The sequence below is a fragment of the Bubalus bubalis genome, chromosome 24 (genome assembly GCF_019923935.1).
Source record: "Bubalus bubalis isolate 160015118507 breed Murrah chromosome 24, NDDB_SH_1, whole genome shotgun sequence".
Taxonomy (NCBI): Eukaryota; Metazoa; Chordata; class Mammalia; order Artiodactyla; family Bovidae; genus Bubalus; species Bubalus bubalis.
This window is the reverse complement of record NC_059180.1, coordinates 28710704-28729475: the sequence shown is the minus strand read 5'-3', so window position 1 is coordinate 28729475 and position 18772 is coordinate 28710704. Positions and strand designations below refer to the sequence as shown.

The following is an 18772-nucleotide window of genomic DNA, read 5'->3' as shown; positions in this document are numbered from 1 at the left end:
CATGCTTATTATTGGACATTCAGGTTTTTGCTGCTTCCATTTTAATCAGGAATTTCCAGAGATGACAGTTTAAATACTTTATTTGTTAAAATTAAGAGACACTGCTGAAGACTTACAATCAGAATGGACTTTATAAACCCTAATCAGAAGACTGTTCAATTTAATCTAATTGCCTGACCTGATAAAAAAGGTAACAGAAGAAACTACCTCATACTCGGTCCTCTCAAACACCTGTGCTTGTCTGCTGGACTATTCGATATCAAGCAGCAATTGCCTGCCCTTATGGAACAGGTGTTCTCTTTCCATTTCACCTTAACAATGATTCAGCCTAGACTTCCTCCCCATGGGTCGTCAGTGAGGGGCTAACTGTTCTTGATTTCCATGGATATAGATGAGTAACAGTGCTCTACTGTGGGATGCTAGCAAAAAGTCCTCAGATCATATTGGAATAAGAAAGCAGCATACCAAGCCCCCAAAACTCTCTGAGATGAAAACTTTGCAAAGTAATCCTCTTTTATGTCCAAGCTAAAGCTATCTATATACTGTGACCACCTAGACTGTAAGAGGAGCAGGACCCTAAAAGCACATCTATACTTGTGCTTCACTTACCAAAGGCACTGAAAAGCTGGTAAAGGTCGCTGGTTTTCCATTCTTTGGGGAATGTCACGTGGAGGACATGATCACGTTTAGGCTGCACTACAAAACAAATTTTTGATGAAAGGTTGATGGCTGAAAAGTGGACAGCTGGCCAGTGGTTCGTCAGTGAAACTGAGCCCAGGCTAACTTGGAGAATCATTATGAAACCCTTGCGATTACCAAATGAGCCCTAATGTCCATGTTTATCTAACTTAAACAAACAAAAAAAAATGCACTGTCCAAACTGAATGGACTGTTTGAACAGACGCAGGCCCGAGTCACAATCTTGCTTTCTAATCCCACACCTACCACTTGACTGTGCAACTCAGAGCGAGAGACCTAACCACTCATGGTTATAAACTGGGGATGACGAGACTCAGCGCACAGAGTTGTTGCAAGGATGACAGGTTTGAGCATTAAAACTAATACGAAGTGCAACACAGTATGTCCTCAAACTTCTACTGCAGTGATTATTATCATTTTGTATAAAGTGTAATTCCTCTGTTTCTATATGCCTACGGCATATATTAAGGCAATTTACCAAGGCTACAAAAACAGCAATGGAAAAGAACAATCGGAAGTAGCAACAACTACCTCTCAAACAGTATGGTTGTCCGAGGTCTTCAAAGAGAAAAAAAAACCTAACCACAAAACTTAAATATATACATACTCAAATACTTGGACAATAGAAAATGTACTGTTATTGTCACGGCTAGTACATCTTGAAATCAATTACATACACAATGTATTTATAGAAAATCATGAACTCAGAGTGCTGAGTGAAAATGAAGTAATGATGAGAAGATATATATATTTTTAAATTCAACTCATGTATAAACTGGAAAATGTAAGTAAAGAGATGGGTTAATCAAGGCCCAAGGGTAACATTAACTTAAGCATACTATTCATATCAACCACAAAATCACTGGCTATTTTTAAGTGAATAAAGCTCTTTCTTCAGTAATTCTGTTCCTGTTATCCTTTCCAGACCACACACTTAAATGTGCAGATGCAATGAGAAAATAAAAATTCACTTACAGTCTGGTCCTTCCAAGTTTAGATAGGGGATATCCATGACTCTCATAAGAAACAACCTACCAAAAGAAAAGGAAAATGGATAATGGACTAACTTCTATTTAAAAAAAAAAAAAAGCAACTGATAAAAACATCTAGAAAATTCTTTCGTAGAAGCTCCTTAATTATATTACCTTATGTCTAAAATCATTTTGAAGAGTCTTAAGATCCACTTCACATCTTTCTCTAGAGCTAAATATTAGTCAGACACGACTGAGCATACTTCTTGAGTCTAAAGTATTTATTATAAATAGAAAACAAAAACTGGTATCCCCAACACCTACAACAGTTCCTGGCACTCAGGAGCTACTCAATAAATATTAGCTAAATGAATAAAATTAGTCATCAAAGAGTCAAAACCAAGTCCTCTGCTGAACTGCCCTGTTAGTCCAGAGAAACTGAGAGAAAACGAGTCCTACAGCGCGCCAACCATCTTAACCCCCTTGAACAACTGTCCCCACAAATCGTAAAGGTAATCCCTACGGACCGGTGTTTTGTGAGCTAGGAATGTGTCAGCAGTGTCTTTCTTTTCTTCTTTTTTTAAACTGAAATGCCATCATTGGATGAGTACTAATTTTACTGGGTAAACTTTCATTACTCCCATCTAAAACATATTAAAAGCATGAAGCAAAATAATCCTCGGTAAAAACAAACAAACAAAAAACCTATCACACTGATAGAAACCATAGCAGTCATTTATGTCTACTTTTAAAATGGATACAAAGGCACTTTTTAAAAGAGTGCTTCTAAATTACAGCTCTCCATAATGCCATTCAATTTGCTTTTATTTGCAAAATTGTGGGCAAAATATCAGGCATTCTGTTGTCTGTAAGATGATTTTAATGAGTTTTATTTAGATAACGGCATATTGTGCATTTCTGGTAGGGACTGCATTATACAGCAAATTAAAAAGGCAATCCAATTGCCCAACAAGCAATTAGTTTGGCTTCACTGACCTGCAATTAAGGCACATTATTACCAGGCATTCAAAAGCCAGGCAGGGCATGATCCAGTTTACAAATGGAACCATCAGCATGAATACCACTGTTCTGTGAATGCCAGAAAAAACAAAGTCCTGGTACTCTGCGGTTTGAGGACTTGTTGCCTAGCCTACAATTTAATAAACCAAATCCTATGGCTAAGAAACCAAATTTATTTTTAGTTCACTAATTTAGGTTCAAGTGTACTATTCTGGATCTGGTAGCTGGTTCACCCAGTTTAATCGATACCGCCTGCAATGCCAGAAAACAATGAGACATATAAAAGCACAGATTCCCCTCGAAAGTGGTTGTTACTACTACTGACAACCAGAACCTGATGAGTTAGTCCTGGGTTAGAAGGATCAATATTTTTATGGTTCACATAATTCTCAATTCTCCATTTAGTAAATTGAGAGATGGCTCCCAACTCTAAACCCAAAAAAAAAAAAAACCCAAAACAACTTTCAGTAAAAGTTGAAGAAACATATCAACCACTATAAAAATAGTGTACCCAAATTTCAACAGAAGAATAAAAACTGAATCAACAAGATGTTCACTGCTATACCTTCAAAGACACCAGTAATCAAAATCAACCTCCAGATGCAACAACATGTATGGCTGGGTAAATTACAGTTCATCATTCCAACAGAATTAAATTCAAGATAACTTTCAAAAAATTCAAAACATCAGTAACTTGCAGGACAATTTTTAATTTTTAAAAAAAGCACAAAATTTTATACTATTGTGACAGCTTTGTTAGACACCCAATATCATTAAACCAAAAATAAAAAATACTCCCCACTCCCTGTGCTGAAAAAAAAACAGCCAATGGTTTTGGGAAACTGAGTTTTGTTCTCCAAAAATCCTTTTGTGATTATTTTTTAAACTTAAAAATGAAAACAGAGGCTACCAGAACTGAGAGCCCCAGGGGTAATAACTAGAGATTTTCTTAGAGAAAGTTCAACTGAAAACACCAGTAGAATCAATCCTGTATATCCTGTGCACTACCCCACCTGCTGTGGGGAGACGAATATAAAGTAAAATCACAAGTTTGAGTGTGCAGCTGCTTTATTTCTTTTAAAAATCTATTGTCCTATAAATACAAACAAGGATGACATTTAAAAAGCAGGCTTCCCCAGTTCTCTTGCCATGTAAATATATATTTTCTTACTTTTAAAGATACATTTTGTCAAGCATTACACTGGCTCTTTGTCCTTTAATATTTCATCTCGATTATAAGTTGTCATTTCTGTTTAAACTCAGTAAAAATTTATTCTCAGCAGAAACAAAAGATTTTTTTTAAGTTAGTTAATCCTACACTACCTTGTTTGCTTACTCAATACTTTAACTAAATAGAAACCCCTTCCAAATGAATTATATTAATAGCCCTTCTCACTCATCCCTCCACCTTCATGTTTGGGCTTTACAGAGAAGCAAATCACCCCTAACCCTGGAAGAACACGCAAACCAATTCTGTGTGTGACTTGGCTGACTGTACCCCATGCAACTGGGAAACCGATTCTAAAACTGGAGCTGAGCGTCTGTGGAACAGACCCAAAGTCAACTCGCCGAGGGCCTCCCTCTCCTTTTAGGCCAGACGGTTTGCAGGCCACTGCTCTGGAAGCATCCCCGCCTGCCCTTTTGAAGGAAAATTAAAACATTTCATTGCATGCACACCTCATACTGACTGGCTGTCAGATGGCCTACACTGACACCCTGGGATGATCTGATAAAATACGTCATGTTTGGCTCATCTGACCCAACAGTTTTCATTTTAACGTATGAGAAATGCACTAGGCGAGCAGAAATACTGACAAGCACATGAAAGGATGCTCCTTCCCTGTGAATTGTATTGAAGAACAGTCTCTCCCAGAAGGCCTTTCATCTGCAGATATTGGAAACACACTCGCACCATCGCTTGCAGGAAATGTTATTTTTATTTCAGTGAAGATTCAGGGCGGCTATAATTTGGTAGAGACACACAAGACTGTGTGGGGCCCTGGCCACGTTCCTGCAAGCTTCCTGATGAAACACTATTTTTGCACTTATTCTCTGAAGGACTGACAATGATTCTGTCAAAGACTAAAATTAAAGTTCCCACCTGATACAAGGGCCAATCGTACACTGGGATTCTATCCCAGCACACTACGTGACTCATGTTCACATTCTAGATGCTATAAAATAAACTCTACCCTTTGGGGCATTTGTCAGTTTTTTAATGTTCATGATGACACTGGCGATGTTGTTTAGCGTGGCTTTCAAACATCCGGACAGATCCAAGGGTGGAGCACACCATACTCTGGGGTCATTCACTCAGCAGACTGGGTGACTTCAGCTCAGCCTTTTAATAGGCTACAAAGAATAGGCTGTGGACAATGCCTTTGTGTCCAAAACAGCCACCCAGCTCTGCTGCCCATCTGCTGCATGGCACTCATGGAAAGTCATCTGCTGACATTCTTTTCTGACCATGGCGGTATGACACTGTGGCCTAGACTATGTTAGAAGGCTTGTAGTCATAGAAGAATTTCATTTCAGACATAAAGCTTCTTAGGAGCCTAGAACCTTGAGCACTTATCAAAATGTGTTTCCCCAGACAGGCATCTTGATAGGAATGCAAATTCCTGGGCCCCACCCACCTAAGTCCTACTGACTCAGAACCTGGGAACTGAAAATCACTGGGTTCACACAAAAAAAGTATGTTTAAGACTGTGTTAATTTCCACAAATGGTGATTCACTGATCAGCTGGGTAATAATGACTTGTGTCAACTTCTCCAAAAAGGTATTAGTCTTAATGATTTGTTTGCAGTAAATTATTTTGACTTAAGAGAAACACAAAACTACCACAACAAACGTCAAGGACTACCTCAACATCCAGGCAGCGATAACGTAGGCTTCCACCATTCCTGAAACCAGGAGATCAACTGTGGCAAACAGCTCAGTCCTCTGCAGGAGGTCAACTGGGGGAAACAACTGCTGACCACTGTTTTCTTCATTTTGAAGAAGAAAGTAAAAAAAAGATGGCATAAACCACTCTCTTGGCAACTCACTGGCCAAAGTCCAACCCTTTCTATGACTTGGCAACAAAGCAGCCCCTCCAGCATCACAAGCTTTAGCCACAAATACGGCCCCCAAGGCTGGTACACACACACACAGAGACTCTCCAAACTTGTCAAAATTCTCCGACCTTACCAACAAGCTTCAGACCCAGATTCTGGCAAGCACAAGACACACTGAGCAGCTCAAAAGAGGTACACTAAGGTCAAAGGGTATTCTCTGATGACACAAGAGCTTGTCTTGGACTGTGGCTTACTGAATCATTTGCAGTTGTCCAATGTGAAAATGGATGGCAAACAGTGCTGGTATTAACCTGCTTTATGCAGCTGTGCTCAAGAAAACATAAAGGGCAAAGGTGACATTCAAAAATGCAGACAGGAAGTCCTGAAGGTGACTCAGGAATATTTTGCAGAGGCGGAAACCTCTGGGAACCAAAAAGATCATTACGGTTCATTAAAATTCCGCATGACCAAGTCTACAACGTAAAGCCAACAAGTCTATTCAGAAATGAAAGGAAATATTTCGTTTTGCTCCTGCAGCAGCATGGTTTCCACTGCTGCTAAGTGATGGCAGAAAAAGACAGTGGATCAATGACCTGCACTCGGGGCCACTCAAAGAAGCAATTGGCAGGACTTCCCTGGTAGTCCAGTGTCTAAGACTCTGCACTCCCAGTGCAGGGGGGCCCTGGGTTCAATTCCTGGTCAGGGAACTAGATCCCACATGCTGCAAATCATGATCCCACAGGAGTTCACATACCTCAACTAAGGATCCCGCATGCCGCAATGAAGACCCAGCAGAGCCAAATAAATAAATTTAAAAGAAAAAAAAAAAAGACAACTGGCAAAAAACCAGTAATACCCAGCGCAGGGCAGTGGGTGTGCAGCTGACAGAAGGCCAGACACACGGGTTAGGTTGTAAGCGGAACACGATGCTCACCAGACCCGCCACTGAAGACCAGCAACGCCACGCTGCTAACCACTGGCGTTAACGTCTTTTGAAAAATCCTTTATTGAATTTTTTTAAGTTACCAAATTATATAACAGTACAATCTCAATTAATACATGAAATACAGAGAGAAAACACATTAGCAGGAAATACACCAAATGACAGTTTTATTTTGGCTGGTGGAATTACAAGTGGGTAATTTGTGCTTCAATCAGGTAAGAATATATTACTTTTTAAAAGGACAAGGTTCCTGACTAAAATAAGTGTTTGTTACAGCACACTCAGCCTCCTCTGATCCTCTGGTTGTCTGGGGGACAGGCACCAGGTCCTATCACACAGGGAACGAGGAAGCAGCTTTTTCCTGCTCCAGTGGCTTACCCTTGGCCATCATGGGAGCAGAGACAGATTCAGACCCAAAGTTTCCCCATTACTAGTCTTACACTAAAGACCTCACCTTCTCTCTGCCAGGTACCCCCTCACGTGCATGTGAGCTAAATCACTTCAGTCGTGTCCAACTGTGCAATCCCACCGGGTTCCTCTGTCTGTGGAATTCTCCAGACAAGAATATTGGAGCAACTTGCCATTTCTTCCTCCGGAGGATCTTCCTGACCCAGGGACTGAACCCACGTCTCGTACCTCTCCTGCACTGGCAGGCAGGCGGGTTCTTTGCCACTGGTGCCACCTGGGAAGCCCATACCCCCTCACATCGGGCTTTTAACCTGAGCTCCTCCCACAGCCTCACGTGAAACAGTGAGCCTCAGTCCCCACAGGAGCCTCCAAGGGACAAATGAGGACGCGCGTCCTGAATCACCTCTAGTGCAAGAACTCGAGATGTAAGATCTCAGACATAGGCTTTTGTTGGTATTTTTTGGCAATGCTCTAAGGGCTGATTAAATTATAGCTTCGTGCAATGGGGCAGAGTCCAGATATAAGAAATGAGGTTGCTTTCTGAGAAGAGCTTTGGGTGGACTGAGGAAGGCAACCAGGATGAAGGAGCAGAGAAGACAGCCACGCTGCTGCAGGTCAAAGGGCAACCTTTCCACATCTGCAGTGCAGAAGCAGCTGCTACCCGGGCCTCGGGCCTCGCGGTCACACACAACCCCACACACCATGATCACCATCAGGAAAACCCTGTGAATCGGCGCATCTTAGGGGTGAGTGAGATAATGAGGTATCTGAATACAAGAGCTTTATTTTCTGTAAGGTCAGATCTGTACACATACACACAGGCCTGAATGATCTAGAAGGATTTCTGATGTTACAGCCTGTCTTCATAAAAGAGGATAGTGCTTACTCTGGTTCTGCCTGAACAAAAGGAAAACCCTCCAGCCCCCAAACTTTTCATTCTTCCACCTAGAAACTCAGTATTTCATTTAAAGAGTAAACATGTGCATTTGTTCAAGACCACACGTCTCTTCCTAAAAAGCTTTACCTCAAAGAACAGATTTCCAAGCAAAACTGCACTCCTCTTATGCCACTGCAGACTGGAATACGGAGATGCCGAGTACAATCTCATCTCAACACGATTTGAGTGGTGAATTAATTTGCACCTAACTCCAAGTCCCAAGCCTTCCAGAGGAAAACTGAAACCTTTAACGACTGCCAGCTCTACTGTTCTTGCAAATGGTCTTGGTATTTCCTTCAGGGCACAGTAGTAAAAAGTACTTCATGAGAACCGTATATGCAAGGGCTCATCATTATACATATTTATGCGCCATAAAAAACTAATTTTATCATCCAGGGTAGGAAGCATGCAGACATCGCTCACAAAATAAGCTTGTTTATTTTGCTCACTAAAGCTCTTGTGTAAAATGAGAGGGCAACCACCGGGTAGAGGAGTCACTGTGGCACCAGCTATTTTCATTTCACTCAGGGCTGGGGAGAGGGGTGCACGTGCAATTTCCAGTCCAGTCACTTGATGTCTTGACAAATAGAGCATTACCCGACATTTGTCCCAAAGCCAACTCATTTTCCTTCTCACAGATGTAACGCAAGAAACAAGCGGGGTGTGGGGAAGAAAGGCAAAAAGAAAGAAAGTCAGCAGCTCATTTAAACAGTCTCCATCAAATGAACCATATCAAATTACATCAAATAAAAGTGTTAAACTAAACATTGTACAAAGGCAACGTCTGCTGGACCTATAAAACAGCAGACTGTAAAATGTCAGAGGAAACTGGTAGCACGTGATCCGGTGGTCCAAGTCAACATCTTTTAGCATCACTGCTCAAGCCAAACATGCAGAGAAAGAAATCTTTCAGTGACACTAGCATTGTCTCGGAGAAGGCGATGGCACCCCACTCCAGCACTCTTGCCTGGAAAATCCCATGGACGGAGCAGCCTGGTGGGCTGCAGTCCATGGGGTCGCTAGGAGTTGGACACGACTGAGCGACTTCACTTTCACTTTTCACTTTCATGCATTGGAGAAGGAAATGGCAACCCACTCCAGCGTTCTTGCCTGGAGAATCCCAGGGTCGGGGAAGCCTGCTGGGCTGCCGTCTACGGGGTCGCACAGAGTCGGACACAACTGAAGTGACTTAGCAGCAGGGATGCTGTCAGAAATTATAGTCGTTGTGGGTGAAATACTCTGAACCATGGAAGATGTTCAGTGGAGAAGATACTTGGCAGCTAGTCTAAATTCCCTCGTGGCTCAGCCGGTAAGGAATCTGCCTGCAATGCAGGAGACCTGGGTTTGATCCCTGGGTCAGGAAGATCCCCTGGAGAAGGAAATGGCAACCCACTCCAGTATTCTTGCCTGAAAAATCCCATGGACAGAAGAGCCTGGCGGGCTACAGCTCATGGAGTTGCAAAGAGTTGGACACGACTAAGCGACTTCACTTCTCTTCACTTCTTCTCTTCTAAATTTCTTAGGGTATCCTGCTAACCTCTGACTCATATAAATAAACTGTGAAACAGTCTTGGAAGTAACTATGACCTACTTGCTTACAGCCAGGGCCAAAGCAAGGCAAGGACTACCTAAATTGAATACTGACTTTACTACCAACATGCCTATAAATGGGCCTCCAAAAAGATAGGTTCACATCCTAATTCCCAGAACCTCTGAATGCTGTCTTCTTTGAAAAAAGGATCTTAGCAGATGGAACTAGAAATCAGGTTAAGGACCTTACATGAGGACGTATCCCGAACTACCCAAGTGAACCCTAAATACCATCACAACTGTCCTTACAAGAGAGAGAGACGGGATACACACAGAGGGGAGGCAGAGACCGGAGTGACACGGTGACAAGCCAAGGAGTGCCAGCATCGCCAGGCGCTCGAGAGGCGAGGAACAGATCCTTTCCAGAGCCTGTGGAAGGAGCACAGCCACACCTATACCTTAATTTCAAGCTTCTGGCCTCCAGAACTGTGAAAGAATAAATGTCTCTTGTTTTAGGTCACCTACCAAGCTTGTGGAGATTCAAATAGGAATCACAGGAAACTGAGATGATATCCTGCTAAGGAGGCAGGCTGCTTAAACATATACCCAGGGACTGATTTTTTCTAACCTCTACAAATTGTAATGATAAACAAGTTATTAAGCTAGAGAGACATGTACTTTAAAGTAACCAGAGCCAATCCAAGGCTAGAATGGGCCCACATGTAGACAGCCCTTGGGGGCCCACAGGGCTAGCACACCGCATAGAGCTATGTGGCGTGGCCTATGCCCACATCAAAAGTGGCCTTCTGATAAAGCCATAGAAGCAGCTTGCCTGATAACTCTTTGGGAAAACAAGGTTGCAAGGCAGAAATTAGATAAGGCAGTATCAGTTTGAGGCAAGCACCCCTTGCCTGGAGAACTCAACAACTGGTTTGGAAACAAGCACTAGTTTCTAGTCTTAAGAAGCCCCACACTCTAGGCTATTTTCATGTGCTCGAGACTCACCTTGTCTTTCACCTTTATGAAAACCAGGGCACTCAGTTTCCGGGCAGTCAAACCAAGCCAACGCTGATTTGGGAAACCCAGGGTATTGTTTCAATAGATTAAGATCTCACTGGAGCAATGAGTTGCTCAAGAAGAAACAGCTCACAAAAGGACAAATTCGTAGACAGAAAAGCAGGTGAGAGGTTTACCTGGGGCTGAGGGGAGCAGGGGATGGGGAATTGCTGCCTAATGACCACAGAGTTTGTTTGGGGTGAGGAAAAAGTTCTGGAAACAGATAGCGGTGGCAGCTGTGTGACACTGTGGATGTACTTACTGCCACTGAATTGTACGCTTAAAAGTCATTAAAACGGCAAATTGTATGTTACATAGAGTTTACCATAATTTTTTAAAAAATGCATAATGTCATATACCCCAAACCACTGAATTGTACACTTTAAATGGGTGAATTGCATGGTGTGCAAATTTATATCCCAATAAAGCTGGTAAAAAAAAACAAAAAGAAACCACTTTCAAAAGGTCACTTAGTAAATGCTACTTCTTTACTTTCCTCTCCCAGTAAAAACCTACAACTAGAAATGCTGCCCAGCCCAAAGACTGAGATATGACCATATGCCTCAAAGGGGGAAATAAAAAGCAAAAAAGATGTACATGCAAATCTTCCTGAGCACCACGGAGTTACAAGCACGCTTTATCCTCCTCTCCCTCTTTTTTCTGATCAAGGCTCATAACTGAATACAAAGCCCACCTTATAGGAGGCCTACAGTACCAAAGATATGATTATACGGTATTTTCTTTAAAAACAAAAAGCTCTCCATTTGTTCCCAGCATTTGGGCAACAGAAGCACATCTTCAAAGTATAAATGTCCGCAAAGCAGTGACAAGCTGACTGAGGCCTATGACATGTCAGGCACTGTGCATTTTACATACATTCTCCCATGTCACTCTGATGGCAACCCTATCCAATGGGTACCACTGTTCTCAACTACAGATGAGGAAGCTGAGCGTAACTTGCTCAAGGGCATCCAGGTGTAGGGAGCGGGGCTGGGATTCAAATCCAGGTACCCGATCCCAGAGACCACAACTGCTCTCTATTACACAGTGCCCTGAAGTGAAGCAGTTCTACCAGAGAAATTAACCAAGTGATTTTAACACGTGAAACGCATATGGAAACCCATTATGTTGAGCACTGTGACACTCACAGGTAGGCCTTCCCAACAGCACAAACTGTGTTGCACTCTCGCTTATGTTGTCAAGCTGGACAGCTCTTGGGGAAATTACTCTAACACTTAAAACAATGGAATGGCTTCCCTGGTGGCTCAGTGGTAAAGAATCCACCTGCCAATGCAGGAGATGAGGGTTTCATCCCTGATCTGGGAAGATCCCACATGCCATGCAGCAACTGAACCCACGCACCACAACTACTGAGCCTGTGCTCGAGAGCCTGGGAACCACCAACTACTGAGCCCACAGGCCACAGCTACTAAGTCTGAGCACCCTAGAGCCCAGGCTCCACAACAAGAGAACCCACTGCAATGAGAGGCCCGAGCACTGCAACTAGAGTAGCCCCCACACAGCCCAACTAGAAAAAGCCAGAGCAGGAACGAAGACCCAGCACAGCCAAAAATAAACAAATTAAATTATTTTTTAAAAAAAGAACCACAATGGACTTAATTGATACCCAAGCTTAACAGGATCTCAGTAAAGACATATTGGCTGCATCCCCCAAGATGCTAAAACCTGACAGCAATTGCTGGGAGGCTTCCCATGTGGCACATTAGTAAAGATCCACCTGCCAAAGTAGGAGATGCAAGAGATTTGGGTTTGATCTCTGAGTCAGGAAGATCCACTGGAGGAGGAATTGACAACCTCCTCCAGTATTCTTGCCTGGAAATTTCCATGGGCAGAGGAGCCTGGTGGGCTACAGTCAATGGGGTGACAAGAGTTGGACACTCTGTCTGAGCGACTGAGCACACATGGACAGACTGGCCTTGCCTTCTTGTTGCTCCAGCACCTTTTACTCCTCTGTATGAGAAGGGGCAGGCAGGACAGGAGAAGGTAAGCTGAGGGCTACCCTGCAGGGGCGCAGGTACTACTCTCATGAAAGACAAGCAGGGTCTGCGCTTTCGGACCCGTGGGTCACGCAGTGAACGACAGGGTTCAACATGAAGCGTGGCTGCTGGTAACTGAGACAATAAGCGTGGCTCACGTCCAGCACCAGCGAAAGGAGGTTCCGCGCGGATCTGAAGTATTTTGTTTTTCTACAACCCTTCAGTTTAAAAAATCTCTCTGATGTTAAAGGGGAAGCACAGGCATATTAGCAGAAAGAACTTACTGCCCGCACATGATTGCTCTCCATGGAGGAAAAGGGAGAAGACATCAGTGTGCTTTATCTCAGGCGCCGTAATCATTCCTCCCACTCGCCACTTATCACTGCTTTGTGTACCTACACAACCTTCCATAAATTGCTGGATTCATCTGCATAACAAAACTTTCTAAAATGTTTCAAATCAAAGCAATCTTGCTTCTATTATGCACCAATCTGACATACTTCATTCTCCTCTGATTTTTCTTAAGCAAACACTAAAAGGTGTATAGGGAAAGTGGATGCTTCACATTTGCTCCAGTTTTAAATCGGCACTTCACTCCATTTTCTTCTCTATCATGAAACTAAAAACATAAAAACTCATGCTGCTACGATATCGACTGTTTTGAATTTCCCAGCATGTCAAATTCTCTTGTACTTCAGGAAAGGAAAATAATAGACCCTGGCCACCTACTAAGTCTGAGAAACTATCAAAGTCCTTTTGCATCTCATGTGACTTTTATAACTTACATGGGAGGGGGATAGTTCCAGTCCTGTTTTTACAGAGGAGGAAATGAATTGTCTTATCTTCAGCTTAGATGGAACACATGGCCCTGTCATCCTAGGAAGACTCCTGTTGAAATTCAGAACACTACGGGACTTCCTTGGTGGTCTGCAGGCAGTGTGGGTTCAATCCCTGGTCCAGGGGCTAAGATCCCACATGCCTCATCACCAAGAAGCCAGAACATAAACAACAAAGGCAATAATGTAACAAATTCAATAGAGACTTTTAAAAAAATTCAGAACACTTGTGCCAAGCATGACGCAGCTGTCCTATATAGTAAAGTGCAGGCACTTCTTCCTTTTTAATCCCACTACTTAGAGATTGGCCAAAATAAGATACGTGCTCATTTCCTTCCTCCTTCTAAGAACTGAGGAAAATCGAAAATAACCTTTCCCCAAAACCCTTCATAAAAGGTTATCTATTAATACAAGAGAGCTCAAGGGGTCTTGCAGAAACAGATGGCTGTTAATAAAACATAACACTAAAGTCTGATCATGTGCTTTCTGTCGTGCAATAAAAAGAATAAGCAGAGAATATTTTTAGCTCCTTCTGGAGCTAAAAGGATTTGACCAAAAGATCTTCTCTAAGTCTGGTTTTCTATGCATTGATGAAAACTGACCAAGGTCATAAAAGAAGGCAAACCAATTCCTGAGCAGAGAGCCCACAACACAGAGGAAGAGCACGCTGCACACAGCCAGTCATTAGCAGTGGTCTCAGCCCGATTTCCATCATTCAGCAACGTTAGGACTTTCATTCTGAGTCCAAAAAGGAAGGGAGAAACACGCAAGGTGCCCAGGAAAGGAAAGAGAAAAGTGGTACCTTGCAAAGTCCTACTGGGACATTTCCCTGGACAAACTGGGCTTACAAAGTGCCCTGTACTACACTCCATTTCTGCAATCTGCTCAAGCAACAACTGTCTTGGGATCTTCTCATTAGCAGACTCGGTAAAGCTTCCCCAAAAGAAACACCTAAGGCAGTCAGATGCTAATTTAAAATAATGCAGAAATACTGGGTTTATCTTCACTCAAGGTTTACTTTTTAAACATAAATCTTGTGAGAGCAGAGCAAAATATTATTTGCACGTGTAAGTCGTCTCATGTCCACCCAAATTCGTATTAAGGCTATGCATGTTTGGTTAAGCTTACACTGAGAAAAGCCAGGTGCCAAAAAGAAGGCTGTGCGCCAAAGAATTGATGCTTTCAAACTGTGGTGCTGGATAAGACTCTTGAGAGTCCCTTGGACAGCAAGGAGATCAAGCCAGTCAACCCTAAAGGAAATCAACCCTGAATACTCATTGGAAGGACTGAAGCTAAAGCTGAAGCTCCAATACTTTGGTCACTTGATGCAAAAAGCTGACTCATTGGAAAACACTAATGCTGGGAAAGATTGAGGGCAGGAGGAAAAGAGGGTGACAGAGGATGAAATGGTTGGATGGCATCACCGATTCAGTGGACACAAGTTTGAGCAAACTCTGGGAGATAACGAAGGACAGGAAAGCCAGGCATGCTGTGCTCCATGGGGTTACAAACAGTCCAACACAACTTAGTGACTGAACAACAACAAAAACAAATAAACCCTCAGAAAAATTTAGATTCTTCTAAAATCAACCGGTTGAGATAATACTGATAGCAATTGTTGGACGTCTTTTTACAAGAGCAATCTTGAAGAAAAGTAACAAAATCAAGGTTTAATATCCTAAATGAAACCTGCATTTAAGTAAGAAGGAGGTCAATATTGGCTTCCCAGGTGGTGCAGTGATAATGAACGCACATGCCGATGCAGGAGATGCGTGTTTGATCCCTGGATCAGGAAGATCCACTGGAGGAGAAGATGGAACCCCACTCTAGTATTCTTGCCTGGGAAATCCTATAGACAGAGAAGCCTGGTGGGCTACAGTCGAAGGGGCCACAAAGAGTTGGACACATCTGAGCAACTGAATATGCATCCACTTACAACATCAAAAGCAACCGCTTTTCCCATTTTCTTAACGGGTTCAGAATGGGTGGCTGTACTTAACCAAACTAGTCCGATATAGAATAAAAATAGTCCTTATTTTGCACTTTAAATCCTGCTAGAATATTTTTTCCCTTCAAAGACAAAGAAACAATTCTTCCTTCACAGATAGGGAAAAATAGAGAAAAAATCAAACTGGGCAAGAATTTTCAGTGCAATATCACAGGAGGATTCCTAAACCTCAACTATTTTTGGTATGCATCTAGGTTTTAGCAAAAAAAATAATCTGAATGGACACCAGCCCCATTTAAAAGTGAAGTTATGTGTTTACTGCCCAATTCTTCTGAGAAATATCTTCACACATAATTAGCAATACTAAATTGATCTAGAAATATATAAAGTCTTATTTAAACTTTTAAAGGGCTTCCCTTGTGGCTCCGCTGGTAAAGAATCCTCCTGCAAAGCAGGAGACCTGGGTTCGATCCTTAGGTTGGGAAGATCCTCTGGAGAAGGGAACACCTACCCACTCCAGTATTCTGATCTGGAGAATTCCATGGACTGTATAGTCCATGGGGTCGCAAAGAGTTGGACACGACTGAGCAACTTTCACTTCACTTAAACTTAGAAACCAAAGCCTACTTTGACTGCCCTTCATTTTGGCCACACAGATGACTGATAAACAAGAGACAGCCTCTATCCACCCCCATTTGCAACCATCACCTGACTTTATTAGGAGCTGATTTTAGTGCAGAAGCAGGATTGTTGTTTTAAATATTTAAACGGCAGTAAACATCTCCCCAGTTGCAAAATACTGCTGAATGACAAACTTAACATCACATGCGTAAAAATGTCAGAAAGGCCACAATCCATATGCATTTAGTGTCACTCACAGGTTCCATGGTTGATGCCATAAGAGGTCCAAAGATTTACAAAGATAAACACTGCCCCCAATGTAGAGTTATGCTATGCTAAGTCACTTCAGTTGTGTCCAACTCTGTGTGACCCCATAGACGGCAGCCTACCAGGCTCCCCTGTCCCTGGGATTCTCCAGGCAAGAACACTGGAGTGGGTTGCCATTTCCTTCTCCAATGCATGAAAGTGAAAAGTGAAAGTGAAGTCGCTCAGTCGTGTCCGACTCTTAGTGACCCCAGAGACTGCAGCCTACCAGGCTCCTCCGTCCATGGGATTTTCCAGGCAAGAGTACTGGAGTGGGGTGCTATTGCCTTCTCCGAATGTAGAGTTAAGGGGTTAGAAAATCCCATTTTGAACTGGATAGATAGCAAGAACTCAACTGGTGGCAGAATTCATTTTCCATGCAGAAAAATTCAACTTAATTTTCCATATACGCTACATTGTTACCCAGTCCTCTTTGCAAGATTTTTTTTTTTGATGTGAAAGATGTTTTTGAAAAGTCAAACACATTTACCTCTGAACTTCCACAGAAAAGAACTTCCACAGAAAAGAACAAAGATTTAAAAAGGAAGAAGCCACAGGATGACAGAATTCACTAACTCAACACAGACTGCAAGCCTGTAGGAATCCAGATGTTTGGAATTAACTTCTGACTGTAGCATGGCACCTATGAACAAGCACTGTGATACCAGAATTTATACAGACTCTGGAGGAGACGGCATTCTTACTCAGGAGAGCACTGATAGAAATGTAAAACGCCACATATAAGGAAATGATGTCACCAAGCCGACCCTGAAATGGCTCTCGCAGAAGTGGTGAGTGATGTGGGCTCCCACTTCTATCTGGCTCACCTAAACCTCCCAGAACCAGCCCTGTGAAGAGCGCTGGGGTAGAGACGAAGGCTTGGGGCCCTGGCACAAAGCCATGCTGTGGCCAGCTTGATGATCACATTCACAACTTTAGTCTCAACTGTGCCAAGAAAGCACCAGCCTCACTTTGAAGTAACAATCTAGAGATTCTTTGGAAATGCTCTGAAAGTAGACATTTCCCTGCAATCACACTGACTTCCTCCAATGGTGAAGGTGCAACTTCACCGCATCCATTCAGATGAGGGCTCAGGATGCAATGACCATCAAAACTGCTCCACAGGTTATCTCAGAAGTCATCTGTGTAACCAACATCTTCTCAGAAAGGACATTATTTAATTAGGTAATAATGCAAGCATGAATACTCGCACTCGTAAAGCCTGCTGGCGTTAAGTTAGGTCTGACTGTGTACACAGACACATACACAGAGACTCCCTCGTGGGTCATTTAAATTCTGAAGCCACCCGTCCTTTGTTTTGAAAGAGACGTGCTACCTTTCATAATGTTTTCTTTCTTTTTTTTCTAGCAAATATTGAATACATTCTTTTCGAAAAGGTCAATTTCTGTTTTTCAAAAAACATCTGAGTCACCAGTGATGAGAAATGTCTTATCTACAAATGCCAAGAGCTCCCAGTCACCCCTCACTGACATCCCAGATACTGGGCTCGTCCACCAGCAGAGGATGCTGGGGCACTGGGACTCTGATTACTTACTTGTTAAAAAAAGGTTCGATGAGTTTTGATCTGGCAGACACATGACTCTTTGGAGGACTAAGAAAAGAACCTAATGAAGAAAAGAAGCAGAATATCACATACAGTCAAGGAAAAACAAAGCCTGAAAAAAATATCCTGCAATCAACAGTATGGTTCTGCAAGGGTAAAATAAGTGCTCATGTGGACCAAGCACCACAACCCCAGGTAAGCGTCTGATGGTTCTTTCTGTGCACTCCCCATCCCCCCTCCCAACCCCCTCCCCCTCCTCCCTCAAAACCCTCCCACTTCCTACTGGGTGAGTGGATCCCAGGGAAAGGGTAGACAGGGAAGATCCCCCTGGGCCATGTGTGTTGACAGAGACAGGTACAGTGTGTACCTAGGTAGTTGGCCATGGAGATGAAACACAGTCCTGTGATATAAGCATCATAGCCTGCCTCGTGGAGCTGTTCAGAAGCCGTGTCATAACTTGGAAAGCCTTCTGCACTTTCTAAAGAGAAAAAAGAAAACACAGTCTTCCCAAGGTCGTCACAAATTATGAAGACTGGTAAGCATGCTGCCCTGCCAAATCCAGATGTCTGTGCGGCAGAAACACCCTAAATAAGCAAAAAGAAACCTATCTCCTTAATTCTCTCCACACAAGATCTTGAGATAACAGAGTCACTGAAAATGAGGGCTTTGGTCTAGACTAGAGAAGTGTCTTGGTTACGTTATCAAAGACTCAGCCACACGCCTCCCAACTGCATGCTGTTGGATGCTATTTACAACCATGCATAACTCACTCCTGTGACCATGACTCCTCCTCTGACTGGGATGCAAGGGGTATTTCAGAGCAGTGGTCCCCAATCTTTTTGGCACCAGGGACCAGTTTCATGAAAGACAAATTTTCCACGG

At 42.9% G+C, this 18772-nt stretch overlaps 1 protein-coding gene across 5 annotated transcripts in view; it reads right to left on the bottom strand.

Annotated features, from left to right (window-relative positions):
• Window positions 1–18772, bottom strand: part of PARN (poly(A)-specific ribonuclease) — a 184352-nt gene that overhangs the window by 124235 nt on the left and 41345 nt on the right. For all 5 annotated transcript variants that reach the window (XM_044936077.2, XM_006049765.4, XM_025275252.3 and 2 more), the window contains 4 exons: window positions 18258–18368; window positions 17882–17951; window positions 1675–1730; window positions 610–696 (listed from right to left, as the gene is read on the bottom strand). In XM_044936077.2, the coding sequence (XP_044792012.2) occupies window positions 610–696; window positions 1675–1730; window positions 17882–17951; window positions 18258–18368 (324 nt within the window). The remainder of the gene's footprint in view (window positions 1–609; window positions 697–1674; window positions 1731–17881; window positions 17952–18257; window positions 18369–18772) is intronic.